The sequence below is a fragment of the Microtus ochrogaster genome, chromosome 5, assembly GCF_000317375.1.
Source record: "Microtus ochrogaster isolate Prairie Vole_2 chromosome 5, MicOch1.0, whole genome shotgun sequence".
In the NCBI taxonomy this organism is placed as follows: Eukaryota; Metazoa; Chordata; class Mammalia; order Rodentia; family Cricetidae; genus Microtus; species Microtus ochrogaster.
Window position 1 is genome coordinate 31,635,913 of NC_022012.1, and position 18,236 is coordinate 31,654,148.

The 18,236-nt window shown below is 36.5% G+C and overlaps 2 protein-coding genes across 2 annotated transcripts; both read left to right on the forward strand.

Annotated features, from left to right (window-relative positions):
- Positions 1-902: 902 nt before the first annotated feature.
- LOC101998939 (olfactory receptor 147-like) lies at positions 903-1,838 on the forward strand. The gene has a single exon (XM_005347070.2). The coding sequence runs from the start codon at positions 909-911 to the stop codon at positions 1,836-1,838; it is 930 nt and encodes a 309-aa protein (XP_005347127.1). The 5' UTR covers positions 903-908.
- A 7,190-nt stretch (positions 1,839-9,028) lies between these two features.
- Positions 9,029-9,964, forward strand: LOC101998656 (olfactory receptor 147-like). The gene has a single exon (XM_005347069.2). The coding sequence runs from the start codon at positions 9,035-9,037 to the stop codon at positions 9,962-9,964; it is 930 nt and encodes a 309-aa protein (XP_005347126.1). The 5' UTR covers positions 9,029-9,034.
- Positions 9,965-18,236: the final 8,272 nt, after the last annotated feature.

Genomic DNA, 18,236 nt, shown 5'->3' on the forward strand with positions numbered 1-18,236 from the left:
TCTAATAAGCCAATGTCACTACTGTTGAACTAGTCCCTAAGTACCATAGCAATAAAGCCTGATCTCTTGGGGAAAATACCTGGGAAAGAAAAACTTTTCAATATTTAATGAGGTCCTGAGATTACAGTCTCATAAAATTCTCTTGAGTCATAATCATTTGGCTCTTTAATACACCAATAGATGCTATTTAACAACCTCTGGGCTAGAGAAGACAACCTTGGAAAAGTCACAATTGGAAATAATGATCTACTATCATGACTTTATATAATCTCTAGAAATGCTGGCTCTGATTTTGCCAGTCCAAAATTAATTTTTCTCATCATCAGAAAGGCAAATGTAGTAACAACAGAAAAGTGTTTTACACACACACACACACACACACACACACACACACACACACGCTACACATTATCGGGGCTATGCACCTATATAGCTCTTAATGCATTAAGTATTTGCCCATCTGTGAGAAAAAAAAGACTTAGTGAGGTCACTGATGAGTTTTCTTTGCATAGGGGTAAGTATGGAATTGGATACATTCTTGTTTTTCTTTCTCCAGAACACCTTGAATCTATGATGTGCCTTGTGTCTTCTTTTCTGAGATAATCACTGAACCTTAAAGAAGAGGTAGATTTTGATGGTAGAAGCAGAACAGAGATGCAGTAGAACCAAATACAGTAACTGGTTCCCTGAATATTATTTTTAGAGAAATGACCTTTCACACTTTCATATTTATTTCTGCACATGAATATCAATGATATCTAGAAAGAAAAAGCACAGAGAAGTGTGAGCTTGAATTGAACATCCAATTCTGGTTCTCAATCTTATTTTACTGGGGTAGGATACAGAGGGTTGGGATTTTATTTTAACGTTATGATTTTTTTGTTCTCACAGATAAGACTCAGAGAAGAATGGCCTTAGTTAATGACTCTTCTGTGAAGGAGTTCATCCTGTTGGGTTTGACACAGCAGCCAGAGCTCCAGCTACCTCTCTTCTTCCTCTTCTTGGCAATCTATGTCATCTCCATGGTGGGGAACCTGGGCTTGATTGTTCTGATTGTTTTGAACCCTCACCTGCACACCCCCATGTACTATTTTCTCTTCAACCTTTCCTTCACAGATCTCTGCTACTCCTCTGTCATCACACCCAAAATGCTGGCGAGTTTTGTGACGCAGAACACCATCTCCCATGCTGAGTGCATGACTCAGCTCTTCTTCTTCTGCTTCTTTGTTATTGATGAATGTTACATTTTGACAGCGATGGCCTACGACAGATATGCTGCCATCTGTAAGCCTTTGCTTTACCAGGTCACCATGTCTCATCAGGTCTGCCACTTGATGACGGTGGGTGTGTATGTGATGGGGTTTGTGGGAGCCTTGGCCCATACTTGTAGCATGCTAAGTCTGACCTTCTGTGACGGCAACATCATCAATCACTACATGTGTGATATTCCTCCTCTCCGGAAGCTCTCCTGCACAGATACTGCCATTAATGAACTGGTGGTTTTCATTGTTGTGGGTGTCAATGTAACAGTGCCCAGCCTGACTATCTTTATTTCTTACACCTTGATCCTTTCCAACATTCTTGGTATCCATTCGGCAGGGGGTAGGTCAAAAGCCTTCAGTACCTGTGGCTCCCATGTTGTAGCTGTTTCTCTTTTCTTTGGAGCCTCAGCATTCATGTATCTTAAGCCTTCTCGTACATCTGGGGATGAAGATAAAGTATCTACCATTTTTTATACCATTGTGGGCCCAATGCTGAATCCTTTCATCTACAGTTTACGGAATAAGGATGTCCACATTGCACTGAGAAAAACTTTGAACAAAAGCATGCTAACCTAAGTAAGAATCTGTATTTGTTATAGAAGTAACTCTTAGCACATTTGAAGCATAGGACTGGAGGAGTCGCTTATTTGCAAGGACATAAAATGCTTTTATAAAAACACAGGATGTGCTGCATTGAATTTATTTTTATAATACCTTGGTACTAAACCAAAATTGAAATGTGAGCCTCTGACGTGTGTGACACCTATCTGTTCTGAGACTCATGTGCAGGCTGCACAGACTGATAAAGAATAATCTATTCACAAGCTGGCCAAGTTCTGAAAATACAATTGGTCATGGTGATGCTTCCAGTGTTGACAAGTCACTTGACTGAAGTTTAATATTTAAAAGGTGTGGATGTGTTGAGATGAGAACCAGGGGATTAAGCTGTTCAAGGTTTCAGGTACAAGGAACATGTTTTAAGGAAAGTCAACAATTTGTAGCTCAAAACTGTTAAAAGCATAGACTTGAGGTGTCTTAGTGAGGAAATAGTAAGAGTGTGGAATGACAGACTTGTGAAATTGACCAATTTAATCACTGCCAAATGTCTCCCTCTGTGATACCATTCCATTGTACCTCATACATGTACACAATTTTTTTTTTGTCAGTAAAAAATAAAAAGTGCAAAGCTATCACATTTGCATGTTCATTTTATTTCTCATTGGGTGTTTAAAGGAAATTAAATTTGAAAAATTAAGAGATAAAAATTTTCAAATAGCTGTTTCACCTGTACACCTGATAGAATATATTATGACTAGACATGTGTATATCAAAAATTAAAAACTATGAATGTACTTTGTTTGAGAATATGGTCTAGTAAGTATGAATAAAATTTCGAACACTCTGGAAAGGATATTTCTGAATTTTAATAATTCACGTTTGTGTAATACACAACGAACATGCCAATATTTTGATTTTACTATTGAATATAAAGCAGTTCCTTTTAGTTAGATGAATAATTGTAAGTATATGTGTTGAGCAAACCAGGACACAGAATAAATCACTGCAAGATATTTGTTAATTTTAACTCTTTTGTGGAAAGTTGTGAATCACGTAGACCAAATACTTGCTACAAAAGTTTTTATGTAGCTCAGACAATACATTTGTTAATGAGTGCTGTGAGGCTTCACTGTGTGGGACTTGTCTCTTACATAGATGGTCTTAGCTGTATGTCTTCATTTTTTTTTCTAATTGTGCTTGCTCCCATCTATCCAGAATTTGGCTGAGGTATCTCTGAAGCTTTTTTCAGTTATTTTTTTCATTGGTTCCTCTATGTTTCATTGGACAGCTACTTTTTTTGTTCTTATTCCTTAAGTTTATTCAAATTTTGTACATTGTCTCCTCTATTGTTCGTCCAATTTAGTGCTTTAAAACTTTAAAACTAAGACATGAATTTATTTTACATTTATACTCAAGCATTTAAAGAGCATCCAGAGATATACAGTTTAGTTAATATATTTTATAGTCATAAAATATAGTGCAATATGAAACATTCTGTGTTAAATCAGCCTTGACTGATAAAGTTGAAAGTTTCAGGCTTGTAAGGCATCATAGCAAAAAAAAATATGAAGTTCTTTATGCCTTAGTTAGATGTTACCACTTGATATAGTTTTCTGTCATTTAATTAGAGTGATGTGAGCTAATGCAAATGGAAAAAAGAAAGAGATGAGAAAGTGTCATTATAAAATGGACTCTTGGAAACTGTCTATAGTCACTCCATGTTTATCTACATGTACATTGGAGGCATAAAATTGAAAGAATTTAATCCTTAAGTCTAGCTTATGGTTTGATTGAAAATTTTTCTTGCAAAGATATTTCATACACTGTATTATAGTTCTATTTTAATATAATATTTTAATTCATTTTTTGAGAATATCACACAATGTACTTTCATCATATTCATCTGAGTCATCCCTTATGCAGATCCATTCCTTATCTTCCTATCCTCTCCCAATTTCATTTCCTATTTTTGTTTTGTTTTTAAACAATCCACCTAGTCTTATATGTGCAGGACATATACTCATGGGTGTGGGGTAGACCCTTGAGCATGATTAACCTGACAGGGGTTATATCCTCAAAGAAAACTAATTCTCTTTTCACTAGGAGCTATCACCTAACAATAGATTCTTGGTTAGTGGTATGGGTTCATGAGTCCCTCTTATTCCATGTTACTATATCACCCAATGGGTGATATAGAGTCGGCAGAGTCAGTATTGCTAAGGAAGTGGCATTGCTAGGATGCCTATGTATCAGGCAGTGGCTTTGCACCCATATTGACACAACAGCACTGATTTGAGTCAGTATATTATTAGAAGGGGACATGAAATTGAGAGGAGGATGAGTTACATGAGCTGATAAAAGATCCAAAGAAGGAATGAAGAAATAGGAGTTGATTTCATCGAATCAGTATATGTAGGTTTATATGTATATATACATACATATATATTTGTATGATACTCTCAGAGAATATGGGACAACTAACACTAAAGATTTGCAAGAGCCTGAGGTTATGGTAAACAACTTTAAGCAAAGAGGCAACTAACACTGAAGGTTTTTTGAAAAATTTTGTGAAACGCTTCTATTGTAGAAGTTTCCTAATTAAAAGAAGTCACCATTTAGGTGGAGACAAAACCCAACAAGACATTTTATGTCACTAACTAAAACCTTCAATGCCGTGAATGGGTTATATCATGTTAACATGTTGGCTGAAAGGGTTCCATAGATTGTCCATCTAAAAGTCACAGGCCTTTGCCAAAGTTATTCTTACTGCTGTCCCTCAACAACCTGACAGTAAGGTCTTATTGCTGATACCACTTATGACATTGAACATGGAGAGTACTTTGCATGGACTGAAGGAAAGAAATGAATAACAAAGAAAATTGAAACAGAAACAAACCAAAGAAAAAGTATTTAACATTTAATATGAAACATATTTTAATGAATCACCAAGTCCTTATCACCATGGGACACCAAGGAAAGTCTGTCCTGCAAAGAACATTTCAAATTTGCCCTGAGGAATTTTTGGTCCCTTAGTAGTTTTGTAGTATCAGGAATAATTCAGATTCATTTGAGAAGTTGCTGGATTTATTTTTGTCTTAAATAGAAGAATCTGCAGTTAGAGATTTCTTTCTTCTTTCTGTTGTTTTATTCAATTTTCCCCAAGATTTCACCAATCCTGTGTTTTGTTATCTAGAAAAATGACCTGTATATTTCTCATGTTCTGACAGTTCTTTCTGAATTTATTTAGTGTTGTTGGTAAATTCCCCTTTCAAACTTTTAATTTCAAGTGCAGCAGCTCATAATTAAATATAAAAATTTAACCAAAATTTTACTCCTAACTTCTGCTTGTGGCAATTTCACAATTTAATCAGCACTAAGGCTAGTGTCATTAAGGTTTGTGTTGCTTTTGCTTCTCTCTATCTTTTTATGAGAAGTCTGTCTGAGTTCTCCCTTGCAATGTTTTTCCTTCCTTCCTTCCTTCCTTCCTTCCTTCCTTCCTTCCTTCCTTCCTTCCTTCCTTCCTTCCTTCCTTCCTTTCTTCCTTCTCTCCTTCCTTTTTCTTACCTTCCTTTTGGGTTTATCAAACCTTCTTTCAGCAGTACTCTTAATTCACACACCCTTTTTTTTCTATTTTCTTCACCTTCATTACTGATTTACTCCCTTCCCTTTTCACCTTTCTTTTGTTCCCACTGCTGTAATTGCCTCTACAACTAAGGCTATTTCCTTCTCCCTAGTGCTAGTCATTTTTCCTAGTGTTCTTTGGCCATATTAATCTTCTAAATCTTGTAGATGTTTCAATTTTAAGCTACCAAAGTATAAAACCTTTAAAATACACCCAATGACATTTCAAAATTAAGATAACTTTATTTTAGCATGTCAGATCTTACAATCCACTGTTAGAATTATTCTCTGATTTGATTATATGCTACAATTGTGTGGAAAAACAAATTGGGTATTCTCTATATTTTCAGAAAATCAGAGGGACATTCGTGGATGGAAGACATAAGATTTTTTTTTTCTTTCTGAGCTTAGTAACTGAAATCTGGAATTTACTCTGATAGTCTTTTGGAGTTACCTGTGATTCTACATGCCTTATGGATGTTGCCCTGTCCACATTCTTGTCTATAAGAACAAAACGTTGGACCTATATAAGTCTTTTTTTTTTTTTTACTGTGGGACAAATAGAATGGGTAGTATCAAGTATGTATTCTTAGAGAACTAGGGAGGGGTACTAATTTATTCATTCTCCTATATATATTTATAAAGCACCCATTACACATCTCAAGTTTAATTGTTTCAAAAGTAGCTCTGAAGAAAGCAGCCATATCGTTTCAATGTTATAGACTTAGATTAAGAAACTTGTGTTATATGAATGAAGATAGACAGTTATAAACAAGAATAAAAGAATAAAAAGTACAGAGAATCCATAGAATATAGGTCAGGTTGTCATGCTTTTCTAATGGAGAGCTCCCAAACTGGTAGGAATTAAATGCAGGTAATACTAGAGCACAGATGATGTGAAGGCAGAATGGGGACTAATAGAGCTGAAAGGATTGGTTCAGGCAGGAGATGTGAGGGCAGAGTAGAGGAGGGAGTTTGAGGAGGAACAGCTAACACTAAAGAGTTTTGAGAAACAATGTGTAAACGACTACAGTATAAACGTCCTAACATATTTTCATGTCTAAAATGAGTTTAAGTTGAAAACCTTGTCAGTTGGAGAAAGTGTTTCTACTAGATACTACAGGCTGGCAAATAAAACCTAGAACCAGGAATGAGCTACCTTTTTGGGAGTTGTTACCTGATTGTGTCCCCACAGATCCCCTAATATTACAGGTATATACAGTGCTCTTAATTTTCCCTAAACTTGATGATTCGACCCTATTTCAGAAGACTCGATTATTCAAGTCGCAACAAGGGGAAATGGAGCTTGTGTCTATCTAAAACGAGCTTTTGTATTGTCTCGCTCTAAAAATATTATATGTTAACATGTGTACCTTTTGAACCTTTTTTATTTTTTTGGTGATTTAAAACAAAAACAATTGACTTAGATCATACACACCTACATAAAATGTCAAACTTCGATCCACTTCTCAAACACACAGACCTGAAAAGAAGGTGTGATAATTTTGCTTGTATTATATGAAGTCATCACAAATATTAATGTCTGTCACCATGATTCAAAGGCTTGTGAGAACTGAGCCTTTCCTGATAGCTGCCTTTCAACTGTTCTGTGCAGTTAAAGAGATAGCAGGATATATCATTACTGGAAAGTTGGCCATGTCTTGTGTAAGAAGCTGAGAGGTGAATCTGGTATTGTCCAGCTTTTAAAGTATTCTGCATGCTATTAAAAGAGAACTATAATAATCAATAATCATGTGTGAATACTAAGAGCTACAGTAAAGGCTGGTCTGGCAGGCCATCCCCACTAGTGTACTATATCCATAAGTGTTGTGGGAGTAACCAATCACTTTTGGATTGGATATCCGGCTTACTCCACAACCAGTACTCATTCTTAGCATGGTTCTTGGGGCATGAGAATAGTTAGGTCATAGGTCCTAGAGAAGTACCTATGATTATTTCTCTGCTGGGTATATAGTATGAAAATGAAAAGTAATAGAATACCATTATATGTTATACCCACGGACTAATGTATCTCTCAACCTTCATTAGAGGTGCTTCCTTTGGCAGTAGATGATAGTTGCAAAGACATCCAAAGATGGTCATCAGGTAGACAATAAGGGACTGTGAGTGCTTACTCCTACATGGGACTTCCACATTTCTCTCAAGACTCACAGATTATAATGGAAGTAGGAATTAAAAAACTGAAAATGCCAGTATAATTAAAAAATTATACTGAAATTACATTTTCAGAATTCAGCATGTTCACTGTTCAAATACATTCAAAGTGATTGCAACAGTAAGAAAATATGCTAAGATCAAGCCCACCAAAATCCAAGCATGGGGGGAGGATATGGTCACAATGTTCTACCTATAAATGAGGAACTGTTGGTAGATGGTTACTCTTATAAACCTAGTAATTTTTCTTTAAAGATGTGCCACCTGAGAGGCCACCTAAACTCACTTAGACATCCTTACACTCATATACATACTGACGGTGCTGAGTGTCTTAAATGTAAGAGAAAAGAAAAGGTGAAGTTGAGAGGGAAGAGTGTCAGTATAATGGGTGAGAATCATAGGAAATGAATTAGGATAAATTTGATCAAAACACATTGTGTTTGTATATAAAAGTTTTAAACAATTACATTGAAAGAAAATGATGATCTATACCTCCAATATGCCAATGTCATTATTGTTGAACTAGTTTGTAAGCACTGGAGTGGCAAAGCCAGATCTCTGAGGACAATAACTGGCAATCACAAGCCTTTCAACTTTTATTCAGGTCTCTAAGACTGAAAACTCAAAGAAACCTCTTGGGTCATTACCAAGTGGCCCTTGTGACATCAGTAGATGCTATTTTCCAACTTCTGAGTGAGAGAGGACATCTGGGGAAAGCTCAAGCCAGAAATCATAGCTTCTTAGAATCTAGAGAAAGGCGATCCCTGGCTTATCCAGTCCAGAATTAATTCCACTTATCACCAAACAGCCCAAATTCTGAGAACAGAAAACAGCATATTTCTTTCAATATATGCCTGACAATCCATCAGTGTTACCTGTTCTTGCCCCTCTGTAGGAGTAGACAAGAAGAGATAGCAAGGTTAATTGTAAGTTCTGCAAGGAGAGAGGTAAGTTCTAAATTGGGTCTTTCTTTCTTTCTTTCTTTCTTTCTTTCTTTCTTTCTTTCTTTCTTTCTTTCTTTCTTTGGTTTGGCTTATGTTGTTTTTTTCATCAAAACGCATCTGAGCAATCCAGTGGGTCTTTGATGTGCCTTGTGTCTTTTCTTTTCTCGAGATGACCATTGAGCCTGAATTGGGATATGGATTGTCAAGCTAGAAGCAGGACAGAAATGGTTCAGAACCAAAAATGGTCACTGGTGCCTGACTATTATTCCCAAGGAAATGGCCTTTACATATTTATTTTCACTTCTGTGCATGAGGTCTTATAAAATGTATAAAACAAATTCACAGAGAAGTGTGAGATTCAATTTATCCTTACATTCTGGTACTTAGTCTCATTTTAATTGAGTAGTTTGGAGAGTGCTGTGAATTCATGCTAATGTTAATATTTTTACTGTTCTCATAGCTATAAACCAAGGAATGGCATCAGAGAATGTCTCTTCTGTGAAGGAGTTTATCCTGCTGGGCTTGACACAGAAGCCAGAGCTCCAGATACCTCTCTTCTTCCTCTTCTTGGCAATCTATGTGGTCTCCATGGTGGGAAACCTTGGCATGATTGTTCTGATTGTTTTGAACCCTCACCTGCACACCCCCATGTACTACTTTCTCTTCAACCTTTCCTTCACAGATCTCTGCTACTCCTCTGTCATCACACCCAAGATGCTGGTAAGTTTTGTGAAACTGAACACCATCTCCCATGCAGAGTGCATGACTCAGCTCTTTTTCTTTGCTTTCTTTGTTATAGATGAATGCTATATTTTGACAGCCATGGCCTATGACAGATATGCTGCCATCTGTAAGCCCTTGCTCTATCAGGTCACCATGTCCTATCAGGTCTGCCACTTAATGACAACTGGTGTGTATGTGATGGGGTTTGTGGGTGCAATGGCCCACATAGTTTGCATGCTAAATCTGACCTTCTGTGATGGCAACATCATCAATCACTACATGTGTGATATTCCTCCTCTCCTGAAGCTCTCTTGCACAAGTACCTACATCAATGAGCTGGTGGTTTACATTGTTGTGGGTGTCAATGTAACAGTGCCCAGCCTGACTATCTTTATTTCTTACACCTTGATTCTTTCCAACATCCTTGGCATTCGTTCTGCTGAGGGTAGGTCAAAAGCTTTTAGCACCTGTGGCTCCCATGTAATAGCAGTTTCCTTTTTCTTTGGTGCTATAATCTTCATGTATCTTAAGCCTTCTAGTGTGTCTGGGGATGAAGATAAAGTATCTTCCATATTTTATACCATTGTGGGTCCAATGCTGAATCCTTTTATCTATAGTATAAGAAATAAGGATGTCCACATTGCACTGAGGAAAACTTTAAAGAAAAGTATGTTTGCCTAAGAAGAATCTGTTTTGCAATGGATGTAAATCTTAGTACACATGAAGTTTACAATTAGAGAGAGGAGTGCCTAGAATCCTCTCATGGGCAGGATATTGTCGTTCAAAAGGCTTTGGATTTGACCCACAGTGTTGGAAAACAACCATGAAAACAACTAAAATAACACAAGTATCTCACCAAAATCTATGGTGAGAAAATTGTATAAAAACGTTATTTAATATAATGCAAAATTAAGTTAATTATCAAGAATTTCCTGAAGGAAAGACACTGAAGCATGATTAAGCCATCAATTTTTTTAGGGTACAAATAACATTTTTTTTTCTGTAATTTCTCAACATTCTGTGTTCCTATTGTCTGTTTTGAAAATGATCAGATACATTTGTTCTGCCTTCTATGAGTATGATATGCTCCAGGATTTAAGGACAAAACCCTAAATGATATTATATTCACAAATGGAAAGGTCAAGAGATTTTTTTTAAATGTACATTTTAATGTTTTTACTTTGTAGTGAGTGTTTGGGGGAACATATCACGGTCATCTTTAGTTCTAGGCAACTGCTCTTCAACTTAATTACATCTTCATCACTACTGTGGCTACGGTTCATAGAAGTTTCATGTGGCTGTGCTTCTGAAATAATTATTTCAGTAGATTATAGACAGTGACTCACTAATTCACTTAGTACCCTGGTGTAGGAGGTTCTTTTTTCTATGTGTTGCTTGTATTGGTTAATGAATAAAGATATTGCCTTAGCCTGATAGGGGCAGAACTTGATAGGCAGAGAAGACAGATCTGAATTCTGGGATGAAGAAAGCAGAGTGGAGAGAGCCACCATGGAGCCGCAAGAGTCAGACATGCTGAATCTTTGCCAGGAAGCCACTGCCACATCACGATACACAAATTAATAGAAATGGGTTAAATCAAGATGTGAGAGTTAACCAATAAGAGGTTAGAGGTAATAGGCCAAACAGTAATTTAATTAATAGAGTTTCTGTGTGGTTATTTTGGGGCTAAGCTAGCCTGGTAGCCGGGACGTACAAGTGGGTCCTCTTCCTGTAACAGTAATCTTTGGGGAAGATTAGCAGGTTTCATTGGAAACTTTACATTGTTTTGTTTTTCCAAAGGATCAGGTATGGAGGGGAAATGCACTTTTTACTTTGTTCTTCTCTCTACAATCCTAAATAAATCAAGTAAAGCAGAGGTGATGAACCCATTATGATTCCAGTGGTCACAGTCAGAAAATGAAATAGTGATTTTGGTCATTCAACATAGAGGGAACCTATGTTAGGTTTTCCATTCATGGACTTGAGAGCAGGCAGGTGAATATAAGAACATGCTCTGCTTTTACTGGGAAGAATTTGACTAAACAAGTTTACTGTGTGATGATTATCCTTATGTTTTAATTTTAAGTTAATGTACTTAAGAAATCTATGAAATAAATTTGCTTCTCACTTGTAATTTCCACTGGCCCAAGGAAGGTTTAGGGCCAGTTTTACAATGTAAACTAATCTGTTGTTTATCATAATGGCCCCAATGTTAACTGTTGCTTCTGCTTCTGTAAACCAAGCTGCTTGTACAAAAGGAAAAGGATACCTGCAGGACATTTGTTTGCTAAAAGCTTGTGTTTGCAATTAGGCAAAGATGTGTGTGTGTGTGTGTGTGTGTGTGCATAAATAGAATGCTACCTTCTGATTGGAGAATGCATGTCTATAAATAAATGAAGTGTAATCTTATGCCTTTTTTGCCTTTATTGTACTACTTTGTGGGAATTCTGAGTCCAAGGTATAAGCCTGGCCAACCAGTGTCATGATAAAAGCCTCTTCTTTGCTAGAAGTTAATTTATATTTGGTCATATCAGTGAATCTCTGAGTGATTCCAGACCCATAAAAGCTAATCCTGGAAAGTAATTCTGTCTTTTCTTCACATAATGATGCAATCTTAATTTACTAGTAGTACATTCTTTCTCTTTAATAATTTTACTCTTATACGGTAATGGAGGTTATTGCAGCAGCAAAAGAGACTGAGCATGTTTTCTATTTTAGACACCAGGATATCTAGACTTTGGTAAATATTAAGAATACAGCTATGAAGAAAGATAAAGATGCTTGAGATCTCAGAAGCCTGTAGATTATTCAGGTGATTAAATAAATCATATCTGTGCCTGTAAGTTTATATCAGACACATGATACAATATGTCTTGAACAAATGTAATTGTGCTCTTATTAGCTGTTTTAACTTAGTTTGGCTGGTAGAAAGGGATCTTCCTGAGGAGGCTGTTGGTGACCTGACTGATTGTGTGGCTGTCCACAGAACTTCTAAGCAGAGGGAAATACTGAACGGAGTATTAGAGGCAGGAACAATCTTGATGATGATGAGGAAATGTTATGGGAAATGGGTGAATGCTATATAAGAGGCTAGGCAAAACAACATGCATGTGTATGTATTTAAACTGATAAATAATAGTTGCACATATTTAAAGGGCAATGTCTTAAAAAGTGTTATATATTGTTCATATGTAAGACAAGGTGAAGGGCTGTGACTGTCAGAACAGGAATAAAGACATTTGGGGAGAGAGCACAAATTCTAGGCTCCCAGAGAAAAAAAAGATTGTTTTCAAAATGATCTGATGTCTATATTCTTTTAGATTAAAGTACAAGAGGAAGGAAGAAAAAGCTGTTCATAGCACACTTCTCATTATTATCACATTGGTCAGCTAGACACACTGTAGGGTGATGATTTATTATGAATTATTTGTGTCTACTCCAGGCAAGTATTGTGATGAGCAACAGAGAAGGTCAGAATGACTTTGTTGACTGAAATATTATGCCTATAAGTATTTGTTACTTTATTTTTGTGCAATTCTATGTTTTCATTCCAAAATTTGAAACCTACTAATAAAACTCAGTATTTTCATATCATTGCTAATTAATTATTTCTTTGGATATATAACGTTTGATAGATAACTTATCTTCTAATAAGATAGAGTTTAGTGCAAATGCTGAGTATTTCTTTATACCCTGAAGAATAAGGACTGAATCTTGTTGCAAAGAGAACCATGCAGAATTTCACCAACAAGCAAAATACAGATGTGTTTCTTTTAGATATGTTTCTACTTCTCTGCTGTTCCCCTTTAATTTTTTATTTGTTTTGATTACTTATCTTTTATTTTTTCCTTCTTTTTATATTTCTACAGTGCCTGAAATTTTTTTTAAAGATTTTTTTTATTGAGAAAAAAAAAATTTCTGCCTCCTCCCAGCCTCCCACTCCTCCCACCCTCCCCCCACTCCTCTCCCCCTCCCTCTCGAGTCTGAAGAGCAGACAGGGTTCCCTGCCCTGTGGAAAGTCCGAAGTCCTCCCCCCTCCATCCTGGTCTAGGAAGGTGAACATCCAAACTGGCTAGGCCCCCACAAAACCAGAACAAGAAGTAGGATCAAAACCCAGTGCCATTGTCCTTGGCTTCTCAGCAACCCTCATTGTCCACCATATTCAGAGAGTCCGGGTTTATCCCCTGCTTTTCCAGTCACAATCCAGCTGGCCTTGGTGAGCTCCCAATAGAACAGCCCCACTGTCTCCGTGGGTGGGTGCACCCCTCTTGGTCCTGACTTCCTTGCTCATCTTCTCCCTCCTTCTGTTCCTCATTGGTACTTTGGGAGCTCAGTTCAGTGCTCCAGTGTGGGTCTCTGTCTCTATCTCCATCCATCGCCAGATGAAGGTTCTATGGTGATATGCAAAATATTCATCAGTATGGCTGTAGGATAGGATCATTTCAGGTTCCCTATTCTCAGCTGCCCCAGGAACTAACTGGGGACCTCGCCTTAGGCACCTGGAAGCCCCTCTAGGTCCAAGTCTCTTCCCAACCCTAAGATGGCTCCCTTAATTAAGATATGTGCTTCCCTGCTCCCCTATCCAACCTTCCTGTATCCCAATCATCCCGTTGAGTCTATATTTTGATATCCTAAAGAAGCTAAATAAGAAGGTGAACCCAAAGAAAACATATAGCTATCCCCCTGGGTAGGGGAAGTAGACAAGATTGCCAGGCAAAAAATCGGGTTCTTAAGGGTGGGGTGGGAGGGGGGTAAGGGGAGATGGGGAGAAAAAAGTGAGAAGGGAAGGATGGGGAGAGCTTAGTGCCTGAAATTTTTTACAGTATCCCTTTTTCTTCTACTATGTAATGTCTCTTGTATGTAATTGTTCATAGTCTGGAGGTATTTACAGAGTCATTGTATTCAACACGGTGTCTATTGCCTATATCAGTGTAAGACTACTCTGTCTACTTATTTTACTTAAGAACAAGGCTACCTTCTTCTTTCTCTTGGATATCTTTTCTTTCCAAGACAACCCATGAGCTTTCATTCATTATCTCAAATTGGTTTATTTCCTGATCTTTTGTAATAATTTTGTATATGCATTTTTTATTTGATGAGTTTATTTTCTACATAGAGATTAACATAGACAAGAGGTGACATAATTTTCAAAATTTCAATAATTTTTCAGGTTACTTTTCTAGCTGTTTCTATTAAAATAATTATGTCGCCCTTATATATTTTTCATCTACATTATTGGCATATATCAAAAAATCATATAGGAAATATTAGATGCATGAAAATATTGGAACATATTGAATGAATAAAATTCATTTATATTTACCACTGTTATGCCAAAAAGTAATGCAATTTACTACCTATTGAGTTATTGTATGCTAAACACTGTTTTAAGGACTTAAAAAAAAACTCTTAAGTTCATGATGCTGCTGTTATTGCTTCTATTTTACAAGGAACAAACTGAGACACAAAGTGACAGATCTGAGATTTGATCAAAGATAAAAAGAAAGCATTATGTTACAGATGCCACTCACCTAACTACCACAAATATTTAGATGAGGTGAAACTTACATTAGGAGATCATTAAGAAGTTGTTAGCGTTTTGTGCTCAATGACTTTAGCTCCAATTTTTAATAGAGTTGTTTGATGTATTTAAATGAGAATTTATTTTTTAAAATGGTTATTTGTAGATTGTTTTGGATTTGCTTCTTGCCTAAGACTCTCAGACTTGAAAATTATGACAACAGGTTCTTTTCTAATATAATTATTAGTTTTTGAGATTATTATGCATTGTACTTTGATCATAATCACCTGACTCCTTCTCTATCCAGATTCATTCCTTATCTTCCTATCCTCCCCCAATTTCATGGCCTATTTTTTATATGTTTATAAACAATTGACCTAGTCATATATGTGCTAGACATATACTCATGGATGTGGGATGAACCACTTGAGTATGACTAACTTGACAGGAGTTACAGCATCAAAACAAACTGACTCTCTTAATACTAGGAGCTCCTCAATACTCTCAATAGCTCATCAGTTAGTGTTTTGGGTTCATGAGCCTTCTCTCTCTATTTCTTATATCACCTAATAAGTTTTCTAGTCTAGAGAGAGTCAGTATTTTTAAGGAAGTGGCCTTGTTAGAATGCCCATACTCCAACAGATGCTTCTACACCCATGATAACACAAATGACACTAATTACCTCAGTAAGTGATAAAAAAGAGGACATAAATTTGAGAGCAAGATGAGGTAGAATGACAATAAGAGGAGCTAAAGAAGGAATGGGAGTTGTTATCATAAATGCACTTCACACACACACACACACACACACACATAATACTTTCTCATAGAATATGGGAAAACTAACAAAAAATTGTAGATCTCGAGGGAATGGTATATAACTTCAAGTAAAGAAGCAGCTAATGCTAAAGGCTTTTTGAAAAGTTGTTTGGAACACTTCTACTATAGCAGCTTCCTAATTGAAAATTATTATATGGATGTCACCATATAATGGGGGGGACAACACCTCAATCAGACATTTTTTTCCCACCAACTGAAACCTCAAGTGCCATAAATGGGTTATATCATGCTAACTTGCTCGCCAAAAGGGTTCCATAGACTGTCCACCAGATATCACAGGATATTAATAAGGCTATTATTGTTGCTTTCCCTAAAAAACCTGAAAAAAGGTCTCATTGCTGATGCCACTTATGAAATTGATCTTGGAGATAAACAGATGGTTCCTGGCTAGAAGCTTCACTCTACTGCCTAGCATTCTCAGTGCTGGAACATAATGAGCATGGACTGTAGGAGAAAAATGAATAACAAAGAAAACCAAAACAAAAACTAACCAAATAAAAAATTCTTAACATTTTCCATGGAACGTATTTTAATGAATCACCAAGTCCTAATCACCATGGGACCCCAATGGAAAGTCTGTCCTGTAGAGAACATTTCAAGTCTGCCCTAAGGAATTTTTGGTCCCTTAGTAATTTTGGAGATTCAGGAATATTTCAGATTCATTTGAGTAGCTGGCTTTTTATTTTCTTATCTTACATAGAAAAATGTGCAGTTGGATATTTTCTTTTTTCTGCTATTTTATTTAATTTTTTCCATACATTTCACCAGTCCTGTGCTTTGTTATCTAGAGAAATGACCTGTATACTTCGCACGTTCCTACGTTTCTTTCTGAATTTATTAACACTCGTCAGCAAATTTCTCTGATTCAAACTTGTACTTTCATGTCCAGTTTAATATTAAATTAAAATGTTAACCAAAATTTCACTCTTAACTTCTGCTTTCAACTCCACAATTTAATTAATACTTAGGCTAGTGTCATTAAGGCTTTTGTTACTTTTGTTTTCTTCTCTCTCTCTGTTATGGACTTGTTTAGACCTTCTTTGCAAAGTCTTCCTTTCTTCCTTTGTTTTTCCGTTCCTTTGTTCCTCTCTCTCTCCTCTCTCTCTCTCTCTCATGCTCTCTCTCCTTTCATTTGTGCTTCTCAAATCTTCTCTGAACATTACTCTGTTAAGATGCCTCCCCCACTCTCTGTCTCTTACTTTTCTTCTACTTTTTCCCACTGCTACAATTGCCTCTGTCCCTAAGACTACTGCCATCTCTCTAGTGCTAGTCATCTTCCCCAACACTCTGGCCACATTGACTTTATGAGTCCTGGAGATCTTTCAATGTTTTGCCACAAAAGAATAAAACATTTTAATGTATCCCAATGATATCCCAAAAGGAAGAGAATCTGGATTTTAACATTTTAAACTTTATAATGGCTTGTTATATTTGATTTGATTTGCCTTTGATTTGAGTCTATGCTCTAGGTGTGTGACAAAATAAACTGTATATTCTCTGTATTTTCAGAGAACCAGGATGACATTCTGGAATGGAAGATATATGTTTTTTTCTTTCTTTCTGAACTTAGTAACTGTAGTCTGGAGTTCACTGTGATACTCCCTAGGAGTTTTCCATGGCTCTACATGCCTTAGGGATGTCACCTTGTCCTCATTCTTGTCTATAAGGATAACCATTGGCACTATATAAACTTTTTGTCTGTGGGACAAATATTCTGTCTAGTAATCAGTATGTATTCTTAGAGAACATGGGAGGGATACTAATTTATTCATTCTTCTACATATATTTATAAATTTCCCCATGCACATGTCAGGTTTAATTGCTTCAATATTAGCCCTAAGAAAGCATCCATATATCTTTGATCTTATGGACATAGATAAAGAAACATGTGTGATATGTATGAAGGCAGACATTATAAACAAGAAGATAAGATTTCATCTGGTGAAGGAAAGTATGGAGAATCCATAGTACATGAAACAGGTTTTCCTGCTTTTCTAATGGAGAGTTTCCAGACTGGCAGGAAAATAATGCATGTAACAATGGAGCATAGATGCATGCTGTAATCAAAGGATGGTTCAGGCAGGAGATCGGAGGGCAGACAGAGGACTGAGTTTTAGGAGGGGTAACAAACACTAAAGACCTTTGAGAAAGTCATGTGTAAACTATTATTGCACAAGCTTCCTAAAATATTTTCATGTCTAGAAAGAGTTTAAATTGATGTATCTTTTCATGCAGAGACACTGTTTCTCCTAGACACCACAGGGTATCAAATAAAAGCCTAGAACCAAGAATAAGCTATCTTTTTTTTGGAGTTCCTAGCCAACTGTGTCTCCATAGATCTTCTAATATTATGGGGTATTGACACTGCTCTTGAGTATTCCCACACTTGATGATTAGACCCTAGTTCAGAAGACACCATATAGTTTAATCACACCTTGGAGAAATAAAGGTTGTGTCAAACTAAAACTGGCTCTTGTGCTTTCTAGCTTCAAAAAAATCCATATTGACTTATGAACTGTTTTTTACTCTCTTTTTTATTCGTTGGTACTTTCAAAAAGGAAAGCAATGGACTTGATCATACAACACAATACA

Coding starts and splice junctions, on each gene's coding strand:
- LOC101998656 (XM_005347069.2), top strand. CDS start 9,035: ATGGCATCAGAGAATGTCTCTTCTGTGAAGGAGTTTATCCTGCTGGGC.
- LOC101998939 (XM_005347070.2), top strand. CDS start 909: ATGGCCTTAGTTAATGACTCTTCTGTGAAGGAGTTCATCCTGTTGGGT.